This window comes from Gallinula chloropus (genome assembly GCF_964237585.1).
Source record: "Gallinula chloropus genome assembly, chromosome: 5".
Classification (NCBI taxonomy): Eukaryota; Metazoa; Chordata; class Aves; order Gruiformes; family Rallidae; genus Gallinula; species Gallinula chloropus.
In genome coordinates this window covers 18,519,674-18,532,982 of record NC_140090.1, presented here as the reverse complement: position 1 = coordinate 18,532,982, position 13,309 = coordinate 18,519,674, and the positions used below count along the sequence as shown (strand labels likewise).

At 36.9% G+C, this 13,309-nt stretch overlaps 1 protein-coding gene across 3 annotated transcripts in view; it reads right to left on the bottom strand.

The window, feature by feature from the left end:
- The window catches only part of SLC4A10 (solute carrier family 4 member 10), a gene marked incomplete at both ends in the record, with an annotated part of 154,965 nt that overhangs the window by 52,458 nt on the left and 89,198 nt on the right, over positions 1–13,309 (bottom strand). For all 3 annotated transcript variants that reach the window (XM_084265222.1, XM_084265223.1, XM_084265221.1), the window contains one exon: positions 2,815–3,003. In XM_084265222.1, the coding sequence (XP_084121348.1) occupies positions 2,815–3,003 (189 nt within the window). The remainder of the gene's footprint in view (positions 1–2,814; positions 3,004–13,309) is intronic.

Here is a 13,309-nt window from a genome sequence, read left to right as displayed (position 1 = left end):
TTCCCCCGATCCAAAGTTATATTTTAAGAGCTCATTTTTGCATTATTATAAGCTTGTACAGATGCTCCATGGCAATCTAAAAAGAAATAGATAGCTGCAGTAAGCTTAACACTGTAGCTGAACTCTAGGATTTGGATCATAAGGCAATGACAGAAGAAAACAATCAGAAATCTTGCTGCTATCCCTGGTCAAGCTTCTAAGGACAGCAGAGTTCCTGAAAGTTGAGCCTTTCCGAGTAGATTCTTGCATAATTTACACACTGTGTACTATGGCACGCTACTTAGCCTAAAGAAATAACTAAGAATACACCACAAGACATAGCAGCCGGCATGCCTGAAATTAAGCAGCTCTCTAGGATCACCTCTTACCCCACTCCTCTAATCCTGGAGTATTGGGACTACAGTTGCCAGTCCAGACCACGAGCTGCTTATTTGCTGTTGTCTCAAAAGGGAAAAAAAATGTGGTTTCTTTGAAAATCAAGAACCTGGACTGAATTTTCCTCTTCTAAAGAGAAAAATTGTACTAATAATTCTAGTACAATTCAGGCAGTAAGACAAGATCCAGAGTTTTTAATGTAACAGGGTAATGGATGGTAAGAGAGAAACTATAAATCAACCCATCTTTGTTTTACCATCACCTACTTTAAAGAGGTCAATGCAGGAAACTGCCAGTCATGCATTAGCACTTAAAGAATGCAAGTAGAAGAACAATGATTCAAACTGCTTCAAAGACATTTGTGTCCAAAAAAGACTGAGTTTGGAACTCTCTGCTCTCATTTAGATAAAAAGTTGATTTACTTTCATATAAAAGTTCCTAAAATTATTTAGATTTGCATTGTTTATGGTGCATTTAATTTAATATATTGAAAGCAACTAAGTCATTTTTTAGCATGTGATTTGGAATTCATTATGTTTTTGTCTTGCAAAACAAGCACAGACAAATGAAAACGATTACAAATATTTGTACCTACTTAACCATTGAGTATATAAAATTAGTATGTTTTATATGGACATAGATGCTGTCCTGATCAGAATTTATTTTTTGGGGAATTACAGCTATAAAGGTTCTCACAAGAAACTTAGGCAAAAGTCAAATGATTCTGGAGTGAATTACAGCATCAGTTCCACTAAGAGACACAGAAAGTTGCTGAAATTGAGCTTATGACACTAACAACTTAGCCTGAGGGGTCTTTTTAAGTAAATCTATTGTTTATTTGTTATACAAGTCCTACTGCATAAAGCTTATGGAATGCAAGCTGCCATCTTGCATCTTGTAGAAACTGAGGAATAGGAACAGCACAGCACGAACTTTCTTAAGTGTCTCCCAAATATTGTTTAAGTCAACAGCAAGAGTTACACAGGTGAACGGGAAATTATCTTTTAAAAGTACAGGCAAACATCCCACTTGTACTCTTGTATATCCATATGTATAATCTCACACATCTTAATAAACAGTATCTTTTCCTTACCCTGAAAATTGTATTTTGGTTTAATTAGTATTATCCTATTCAATATATTCTTCAGATTAAATGATATGTTGCCTTTTATTTCCAAGTGTTCCCTAGGGAAGCAGCTAGATTTAGAAATACCTATTACTATAAACTTTATACAGAAATGACTGAAACAAAAGATCCCATCTTTTCAGATCAGGTCTCTTTCCCCTTCTGCCCTGTGCCTCACAGTACACAGCTGCCTCTTGCAACCTACTATGAATTCCCTGTGCTATGACTGTTTCCTCATTCCCCAAGGTGACAGAGGAGCTCAGTGGGGCCCTGAATCAGAGACACTGCAGAAGAAAGTAAGATTTCACTAAAGCTAAGTTGATTTCTGGAATAAGAGTCACTATAGTCTAATGGTGTTCAGACAAAAATGCTGTGGTTATTGTGATGACTCTGGATGCAGAAGCTCAGTAGTTCTCCAATGTATAATTCTAGTGAACTATTTGTAAATATTTGCAAAATTCATCTGCAAGTTTCATAACACAAGCCTGTGTTTATGTAAATAAGGAAGCGGTAATCTTTCATTATGATTAACCTATAACAACAGCACAGTTTATAATGGCTTCTGTAAAACCAAGAAAAAGTTTGATCATCATTTTACTGTAGAACCACTCTGCAAACATGCGCTCTGACGTTCATGAACATAGTTTCCCAGATTTTCTGGAAGAAGGTGGTACAGTTCTTGTGGCATCTCTCCAACTACCAACTTGAAAATATTTTTCTCATTTTCCAGCTCCTCAAACTCAACTATGAAATCTGAAGCACCAGTTGAAAACAGCTAATGCATACTCTGACAAAGACTTAGAAACTATTCTAACAACCCATTACAGTTTAACTAAAGAGGGCCTGGAGAGTTAATAGAAGTCAAAACCAGTCAAATCCCATTTCTAGCACTTATAATGGAGCACGTTCAGAGCAACACTGTGCAAACACTCAAGCTCAGTCTGAAGGATTGCACAGTTTGTCTAAAGCACCCTAAGGTCACTTGAGCTGAGCTGCATCAGGGATAATGTGCCATGCCAATTGCCCAGGACATAATGGCACACTAATACAGGTAGCCTGCTTCCAGCACCTGAGCTAGTTCCCTTCGATATCTCTGCACAGCCCTGAATTGTACAGGAGACTTGAATGTCAAGTTTAAATAGGTGCTACTGAATGCATAAGAGGAACCACTCTCATGTAAAAAGTAACTCTTCTACACAGTAGTTTTCAGAGCAAAAAGCACACAAAGTTCAAGCTGTGGGTATAAAGCACATGTAATATTGAACAGGAAGATGTTACTAAAAAGTCAAAATGCAAGAGAAAGGATGCATTACCATTTTTATCCATGGAATGGGGCTCAGACTGCTTCTTTCCAATATCAGCAAAGGATCTCACAATTGGGATCCTGTTGCTCAGCTTCTTCTGGTTCTGATGGTGATGCTGTTTCAGTAATGCCTCATGCACTCTGTGACGAACATCCTCACTGAGCTGCCCAGATCCCACCTGCTGGTCCAGAATCATATCTGAAAATATATACATAATAAAAGAGGGGTCAGAGGATTTTTTTTTTTAATTGCAATAATAAAAAATATAACTCTACAGCACTATAAATGAAAGATACCAGTTTCTTTAAGGCATTAGAATTAAATGATGTTAATTCTCGGGTTGGGGGGGGGGATATCAAAAAGCATTCTTTTAATATAACAATGTCAATTCCTCAAAAGATAAGCAGCTCCCAAATTAAGGTCACCCGTGTAACTTTGAAGTCAGTCCCTAAGCACTCACATACATCATCCATTTAAACCTAGGATTCTGATGTATATAAGGTGTCTGTCTTTTTATTATTTTTCTTCCCCTCACATAACCCCTACCCTATTTGCTACAAAGGACTGGCATGCTGTGAAGAAACAACTTCTTTATTCCCTTTATACCTACCAGAGATTACAGTCTAATTAAGACTATAATTATAATACTTTCAGTACAACATAAAAACAATATTTAGATAAGACAAGAGAGGAAAATTTGCTGCCTTGTTTGTAAATACTTAATAGGATCTAATAGCACTGCCCAATGTATATGTTCCTGCATGGGAATCATTACATGGAGGTGTGAGTGAAACTGATTCAATCATTTCTTCAGTCCAGTGGTAGAAAATACTCATATTCGTATTTAAAGCTATGTGAAAATACGTGAATTATGTAGTTTAAATGCGAAAGAACTGTTGAGAATTTTGTGAGACTTGCTGATTATTATTTTGGGAAATCCTGCTAGCAAAAATAATAATGCTTAACAGAAAAAGAAAGGGAAGAAAGGGATTCAATACCAAAGCAATTAAGTACACACTGTCCTTGTATATCCATTAGAAGAAACTGTACTGCACTAAACAGTGACATAATAAGCTGAGTCAAAAAACCCCTTGTACTGAAAATTCAGACAGCTCATGATTCTGTGCTGGAGTCAGATCCATATCTACCAGTAAACTCAGTAGAAAAGCAAGCAGAGTACATAAAAGGCAGATGCATCATCAGTAGAGACAATTTGTCAGGTCTTTGACAATTGCCAAGAACAAGAGAAAAGAAGAGAGATAATAAAAGGCATTAAATAATTAGAACAGTTAAACACAGTTTACTTGAACCATATATACATGTAAAAATCACGATAGTTTCTCTAAGTTCCAGATACCCACACAAGCCAGTGTACTATACATATAGCTGCTTTAAGAGGTCGACAACAAATTACCTGCATGCTTCACCTACTACAAAGAGGCTACCAACCAATGCACATGTCTAAGATCCCAAACACACAAAGACAAGGCTAGGTCCACAAATAAACACAGTTGCCAACAGATATAAACAGAGGCATGTATCCACATCTCACAATGAGGAGTGATGCAGAGGTCTCCCACATTGCTTTTGACCCTCTCCAACAATTACACTCAGCGGAGTATAAAAACTGTGTTGACCCAACTGCCCAAGCATATTACTGCCTGGTGGTGTGCCTGAACTAGCAAAACCTGTCTTCAGGATGCTCCACCTAACTCTGAGAGGACTCCCCATCTCCAGGGTTAACTCAACCACCATCAGGTCAGTTATCTCTGCACTCCCATTCTAGACAAACACAGATGTGCTATTTTTCTAGACTCTGATGAAAGAGAGGGGCACAACAGCAAGAGGAGTAACAGAAAAGCAAAAGAGAAGATAACACAAGTGCAAGAAAAAGTCTTCAGCACATTTTTTTTCAGGAAGCAAGAATTTGCAATACATAAGAAAGCTCTAGCTCCAAGAAATGTATTAATTTTCCTGCTCCATTCTACTGACTTCTGAGGAACTGCCTCTACCCTTAGGATAGGACTATCTTCACCTCAGATTGACATACAATTTCATGTACTAAGGCTTAGTTCCCAAACAGGCCAGTAGTTTCTGTAACATGACAGGGAATCCTCAGAGGAAAAAAATAGCTAATACAAACATAATTTAGGACATCTGTGCTAAAGCACACCTGACAAGATCCTCTGCCCCCTCCTTTTTAATTTTTCTGACTGAAAGACAAATTGTAGAAGATGCAAAACCAAAGATTACGTTCTCTGAGATGCTGTAAGACAGAAATCAAAAGCAAGAGCTGAAAAAAGAATGCCTCTAGAACAGGCAAATTTAAGGTTGTGGTCATCACCTTGCTTACAGAGCAGTGTAACTCCACTTGCATGGTGTCATTCCTGGAATTACATAATTTTTCATATTAAATATTAAACATATTAACTGCTGACAATGAACTCAATATTTAAGATGATCCACTTGAGAAGAGAAAGTGCCAGGAAAAAGAATATCATATCCCTATCCTCTTCCTTGCCTAGGTGCTCTGCTGGACTCTTTAACAGTCACACAAGCCATGGAGTTACTGCCAATGTGGTGACTAATAATTTTTATTTCCTGCCAAACTAACAAGGAAGTGTCTTCTTTTGAGTTTTCTTTTTTAACAACTTCAGCTTTACTGTAGTACCTCTGCCACATGTATAAAAGGGAAGATGCATTCAGATTTGGATGGAGAGAAGAGGTTTTCTTGCCCTGATACTCCCCTGCAGTTGTCATTATACAGACCCACTTGCAGCTGTAGGAGTTTAATGCAATCAAATTACTGCCAGACTGCTGAATTTTGACTATTTTCTTCAAGATCTTAGCAGATGTGAACAGTAGTAAGAAAGGTGATGGTGGAGACAGTCTATCATTATGGGATTCCACTTCAGATTCTTCCCAAGTTTTTCAACATAGCTTTGAAAAGTTCAAGCCTCTGCAATGTCAGCGATAACACTCTTGATTACAAAGTTAAGCTTGTAAATAAGAGCAACATCGTTCAAGTCCAAGAGTAAACGGCAAACAGGAGCATTTCAAACACATCATTTTCAAAACAGACACTTATTTCTTTAATGCTGTGAGAAGATCCTACATTGTCCCACCAGTTGAAGCTGCACCTACTTTGCAAAGCTGTTTTTTCACTTTCATACCTAGTGTGCATGGCCATTTCTCTACCCTCCATATGGCAAAAGAGAGTAAAGAATAGAGACCTGAAACCTCACAGCACTGCCTCTCAGCTGCATTACTCTGTAACAACATAGGCTCTCCAGGGTTCCTATGCTCAAGCACAATGGTTTGGGGATTTGTTTGTTTGATTAAATACCTTTCCTTTTGAATGAGCTTTTTAATTCTGCAGAGCACAGTTTACCATTAGACTTTTCAAGGAAGCTACACAACCATATGGAGCTTTCAGCAAGACGCAATGTGTGGAATATCCACCAGCATAGTGTTTACCCATTCTATTAATTGCTCCCACCATACCATTTCTGCTGACATCAGGAACACTGAAGTAGGATGTTTCTTCAGTAAGAAATCTTGATTCATAGTGGAACCATGAAATTATTTTTTCAAGCTGCTCAAGAGACACATTCTTCCTGCCCTGTTTTTTTAAAAAAGATTCAAAAAAACTTGGGGGTTCATATAATTTCAAAATGTTTCTCTATTCAGACCCTATTACTATACATTTATATAAAATTGCTTTTGTGAGTAAACAAGAGCAATGTGATTATTTCAACAAGTGACTGTAGTAATTCAAATTTGAGTCCTCCACCACTAGTGAACAATTTATGCAGGCTGTGAATTAGAGCATCGGGGTGCAAACACTTTGAAAAACTCAAATGCAGTGTTGCCCAGCACAGCAAACTGCACCACCCCAGCTCTAAGGTCAGCAAGGATGCAAAAGCAGGTTAGCTGTTTCCACTCATTTTGGAGACATCTATTACACACTGCAGCTTTGTACAGAGATGTAAGACCAGATCCACACGTTCAAGCAAATGAGCAATAAGGAGACAATTAAGTGTAGCCAGAGGTCATTCCCCATTGCTCCAGGTTCACAGTACACACATCGCCTCATGTACAATACTACAGGAAACTTCCAGGAGAAACACAGAATAAATTTATAGAAGGGGTTCTGCATTTGCACCAAAATACCTGTGAAATCCAAAAAGAAATTACTAACAGACTAAACAAAGCCTGCAGAAGCAGGGGTTAGGAAGGAAACAAGATGGAGCTCAGTATATACCAGCAAAGTTGCTGGCATTTACATTTCTTAATCTTCCAAATGCTGTAACTGTGCAATTGCAGGATAAAATGTGAGATTAATGACAGAAAACACAGGCTATTGTATGCATCATGATGGCAGCTGCAGCCGACTATAAAACCTCATTTAAAAGCCAAGGTTTGTTTGCTTTGTGGTTGGGTTTTTCCCCTTAAAAGACGGGGAGAACACAAGCTGCACAGTATGGAAAACATTCAGTGGAAACACTGTATTTTATCTTAGCCTAAGTCAAATACAACACAAATATATACTTCCCTAGTGAGTTAGGCACTAGGGGCAATACAAAACTAACGAACAGGATTCTTGGGATGCACTTGTGAGCCAAAACTCATTTACAATGTTTACAACGGTGATTATAAACAATCTATCTAAGCCAGTGGATTTAGCCTGCTCATACAAGGATGCAGAGTATGCCAGTGCACCAAGACAGATCCTATTTCCAACTCTACCTGAAATTACTTTGTTCAACTTCTCAGCTGAATTACTTGGAAAGGAAAGATGAAGAGTGAAAAATGTCTGCTTTTTAAAGTAGTAGCATGCAACTTTACTGAACAACAAGGCATTTCACAAAATTGTAAATAGTAGCGACAAAGCTATCACTCCCAGCTTGTAGCTTTGGAGAGCAAGTACAGTTCTAAGTCAGAGCTATGCTAACATGCCACAGTGGATGCCACCACAAGAACAATGAAGAGCTTGTAAAATATACTTTGCATCTCTAAACAGAACAAGAGCCACAAGGGATGTTGATTCTGGCTCTGCACACAAAATGAAAGCTGAGATTTACTTGTGCAATCTAAAAAAAAAAGCCCAAATTTGCGGTTAATATGGGAAAACAGCAAACAAAAAGTGCCACTTACAAGTTGGTACAGATTTACAATTTACCCACAGACAAGAAACAAAACCTGATAAATGTTTCTCTGTAGAGGTAATCACTGCATGCTAAACTGTAAATAAAGCAAACCAACAACCTGGGTGAGGAGCTGAATGCTGAACAAAAGACAGGTGTAGGGTCAAACAGAGAAGCAGATTGCTCACAGGCAATCCCATGCTTTGTTACAGTGTTTGTAACAGAAGTTAAATTTAGCATAAAAGCACTGGCAGAAACATAGCACAAGGTGAGTGTTGCAACTGAAACAAAAGGCTCCAATGAAATAAAATCTAAACTGGAGCCAGTTGAAATATATCATTATTATCAAGTAACATAGCTTTAGCAAACAAAGGCAAAAAAGACAACTTGTTCAGAATGAAAGCTTAACATGATATTACTGAAATCAATAAAATTGCACACTTGGGATGTAATGCCCTGAGTTGTTGAGCACAGAGTACAGTGACCTCAATCACAAGATTAAGCTGTTACACAGACTGAAAATTCGATCGTGAGGAACATACAAAAGACTGCTGGGGAAAAACAGTCAGATCTCTGCGCTGGAAATTATGGGAATATGCAAAGTTTAATTTTTAAAATAAACTTTTATTACATTTAAGCTATTTAAAATTAATGGGACTATCTAGTATTTCAAACATGCAAGTTGCCAAAGCACCAATGTGCAACATTGAGGCCACAGTTTGTATTTGACAAGGTTTGACATTTGTTCACAGTACACTCTGCAAAACTACAAGAAAATGGGAGATCTGTGATTCATGTTGTAAAGAAAGTATTGCCATTAAAGGCTGGACAGAACTGCTTTTTAACCAAACGACAGCAAATGGCATCATATGTTAAATAGAAGAGCCTTTGGGGTTCATTCAGTGGTTACAATCAAAAAACCAGATGGTAATCTGAGAATCTACATGGCTTCAAAGGAACTAAACGAAAATATCAAAAAAGAACATTTTCATCTGCCAACTTGAACAACACAGTGAAGCTGCTCTCTAATGGTGCAGCCAGATTCTGGCAAATACCTCATCAAGAGACAAGTTCCAAAATAAATTGTTTTGATTACATAGATTTTTCAGACTTCCTTTTAGCATATGTTCTATACAGAAGTGATCGATAAAATATTACTACATCAAATGTTCAAAGGCATTCCTTGCGCATGGAATGCTAGCTTATCCAAACAGGAGAAACTGCAGAGACAGATGAAAAAAGAATGTCATATATTAAAAACAGTAACAAAAAACCCATAAAATATGCTTAACAAGCATGCATCTTTAAATAAGAATTTAAGAACAATTCAAGAAACTTCAGGAATGGACATGCTGTTTTGCTTCATGGTGACAATGTTGGAAATTCATCTCAGAATTCTCCATTATAATAAGATATTGTCTGTGAATTCAGCATCATAGGTATGAATAAGCTCTTTATTAAAAAAGAAAATTGGGTGCCTGTCCAAAGAAATTTAGAGGCTTGTAGATCAAGTCATTTTTTAATAAGACAGAGTTGGAATGAAAAAGAATCTAATAAAGAATGGTCATGCTGGAAGACAGGATGTTTTAAAAATCCTCACCACATCGCTGGTGCCAAAATATTTTTATGCAGAACTATCAGAGTTTCCAGGCATGAAATGCAAAATGTTCTGAAAGCCATGCAAACAGTAGAAAAGATGTTTTTCATCTGCAAGTTTTACCACAAGCCCATTAAGGCCTTAAACCAGAAATTTTCAAGGGCTAAGTGCTGAGGGTTTAATGCCTTAGTGAATAAGTGTTTATAGATTAAAAGCCTTGACTAAAACAAATACGAATTCTTTGTCTCAATTTAGCAACAAAGATTAAGTATACCTCTTTCAAGGATACAACTGGCACTGCATTTACAGAAACATTTCATATCACAATATATTCCAGATAACAGGACATTACCAACAAATACACAATGCAATTTTCTCCATAACAAAGTGATAAGGCAAGTAAAAAGAAAGTACATGTGTAGAATGAGTTTATTTGTTCTCAGCAAGATACAATGCACCATAGTAATGCAGTAAGATTATCAAGAGATTGCATTAAAACACAAAACCCCATACTAATAAACTATGAATGGTAAATTAATTCAGGAGTACCACTCCTACCACAGGTTACAATCTATTTTTGAAAATGTGGTATAGAGTAGCACTGAAAAGAACAACTAAAAGTGACCATTAGGATCACTGGGCAAGCCTACCATGACAATGGGTAGCAATCAAAATTAAAGAGACAGTTATATGTTGAAAAAATATGAAGCCAAAGGGTGAGAACAATCATTTCTTTAAATTCTCAAGTGTCAGGACTGTCAGATACAACTGGAATACATACCAACTCCTGGGTGAAAACAATGTTTCCATTGTATAGCATAGGATAAGTAGGATTTCCTGAGAGATATGAGTTCTGCCTAATCTCCAGATTCAACAGTCACTTGGAAAAAGAGCAGCCTGTCATATTATTTGGAATTACCAAATTTCTAACACACCTAGCATACGTATCTTAGTGGCGTGCTTGACACCACTGCTAATAAAGTCTTTCCTCCTTCCAGCCCTGCCTAATGTGTGCCAGTCTTCTAAGTACTGAAGTGCAGGAACTACAGATGTAGTATCAGAATACCAAATTACAAAGGAACTTGACCAAGGAAGATTAAAACACAAATAATAATAGAGCAAAGAAATGGAATAGCAACCATGGGAGGGGGGAATCTCTCCGTAGGAACCTAACACAGAATGTGGGTTATCTACAAAACATTTCACTTGACAGAAGAACCTGCTGCAAAATTGCTAAAAAAATTACCTTGCTTCTTATTGAATCTGCAGGGGTGGGAAAAAAAAATCCTCTCTCAAAGACAAAGCAAGACCCATAAAAACCTTATCATTTGTCAGATCAATTTATCAGAGATTCCTACCGGTTCAAAGAAATAAAACAACAGATGAAATACACCCAACATCTGCCACAAAACCAGGTACTTTTAAAGTGAAAACGATGCTTGCCGATTCATGAAAGTCATCCAAAAGCCTTCTCTCAGAAAAAACAAGTCTTCCTAATCAACAAATCAGGATATCCCAAGACCAGGACTTATTCAAAATAGCATTACAGTAACTCTATTGAAGGACAACTTACATCTGTTTCAAAGCAGCATTGTGAACGCTGGAATTCTTGGACACATTAACTAAACAAACAAACAAAATGACTACTACTAACTAAGGATTAAGAGATCATAAGCATGAATTCATTACGGTCTCACTATACAATACATTGCAAAAACAGAAAAAAAGAATTTTGCTGAAGTTATTTTTATTGTGTTAAAACACTTCTGGAAGGGAACTCAGTTGACTACAGAAGTTGAGTGATTTCTGGATTAAAAATGTAAAGCTCAAATTTGAGAAGCCTAGTTTATTATTTAAGTGAAAAAGCAATGAAAGAACATCAAGCAGCTGATCTAAGTACTTTTTGTGGGTTTTTTTAAATTAAATAAGTAATAAAGCAGCATGCTGATAAACACCTTTGTTCTTTAAAATCAGCTGCTTTTTGTTCTTCATGTTTATCTTTTATCATTATTGAGACAAATTTTGAAGCTCTGAATCAGACCATGATTCATGAGAGAATCAGATCTTGGCACAGAGTAGAAGCCCACGCAAGTTTCTGCAGATCTGGATTAATAACATCTTGCGTCAGTTTGACATAAACGATTTGGGAAAGGTAAATGCAAAAAGCACCTACCACTAGCTGCACCAAGTTTAATTCCACCATTAAATATAGCCCACTGAACAATATCTCCCTTACCTAATAATGTACATAACTAAAATCAATTTTATCTGGCCATTACCTAGACTTACATAGCATCCATAAAGCAGTTTTCTTGATCATGTTGAGTGTCACAAATTTTTTGTGCCTTTACCTAAACAAACATTTTCTATTTTTATGTGCGCATTTTACATTTTCTGTTAACATGCTACTTTGCACCTGTGACAAGACAAGACAAAGGCTCCAACAAGCACTCATGCACCCTTACTCTGTGCATGTGCCCTTTTCGCAATTTACGTCTGTTGTGTCCCGTTTGATCTTCAAGCAAATTTTGGTCAATACCATAAATCTAATACAATATTTGCATAAAATAGCAATGTACTGTATAATTTTTATAACATACCAAGTGTATGATTTACAAATCGGCACCATTTTCAGAAATGTGAAATACAGTAGGGCAGAACAAAGGTAAAACTTTTAAGTAGACTTAAGATACACAAGGGTACCAGTCCAACAATGAGCATTGGGCTAGACCTTACTAAGTGCAGAGAAACAGAAAATTAGAGACCCCAGACTAAAAATAGGACAGCTCTCTGCTCTGTGTCTTCTCTGCTGGGAGGGATAGAGATTTTTAAACAAGAGCAAGGACACAACACTAGAAACTCCCTAGGGCACATAAGCCCTTGGACAGGGACTTATTATTTTAGTAATGAGTTTAAAGTCTAATGTAAATATATTTATAGTACCTGTGTTAACCCTGTCTTGACTAACTAAAAAAAAAAAAAAAACACCCACAACAACAAATCTTACTTTATCTTCCATCCTTGTTTACTACACTAATTCAAAGAAGCTGCTGTGTTTTGGAAGGGAAATAAACATGCCAGACTGTACTGCATGATTCTAGCATGGCCATGCAACCTTTGTAGTTTTCGGATTCCTTGAGACCATGCATTACAGGTCTGTACTATACAGCCCCTAAAAATCTGCTTTATTACAGCAACAAATGGACTACCAAAAAAAGCCAGTCCCCTGCAGTTAACTAGTTATAGCCTTCATGGGAAACACCAGGACTGCAGAAAATGTCACTCAGTCTCAATCTCACTTACACTTTTGGGAGACAAGACTCATCTATTATGTTCTCTTGCTTTCTGCCTCTGATGTTCTCAAAAGCTCTGGAATTGCAACTGCCAAATACTCTTTCATTGGAAAAAATGCACTGAAGAAGTTAATCCATCATAAATTCTTTTTTAAACTGACACTTAATACTATTGTTCTATTTAAATGGGTGTGTTTTCATGTTACATAATTATGAAGAATACTTCCATATATTTTTTATTTAATATAGCTAGATTTTCTGCAATTAGCATAGCAACAGATTCAATTTGTGGAAGTTAACACATGCATCAATCACAATGTAAGGTGGCACAGCAGGAACAGACAACATGCCAGTACTAATGAAATAGATCCAAACTGTCCTTTCTGCTCCATTTTAGTTCTCTCCTTTACATAAAAACTGATTCTGAAAATAGCTAAGTCTGTGCAAAAAGATAAATATTTACCAGT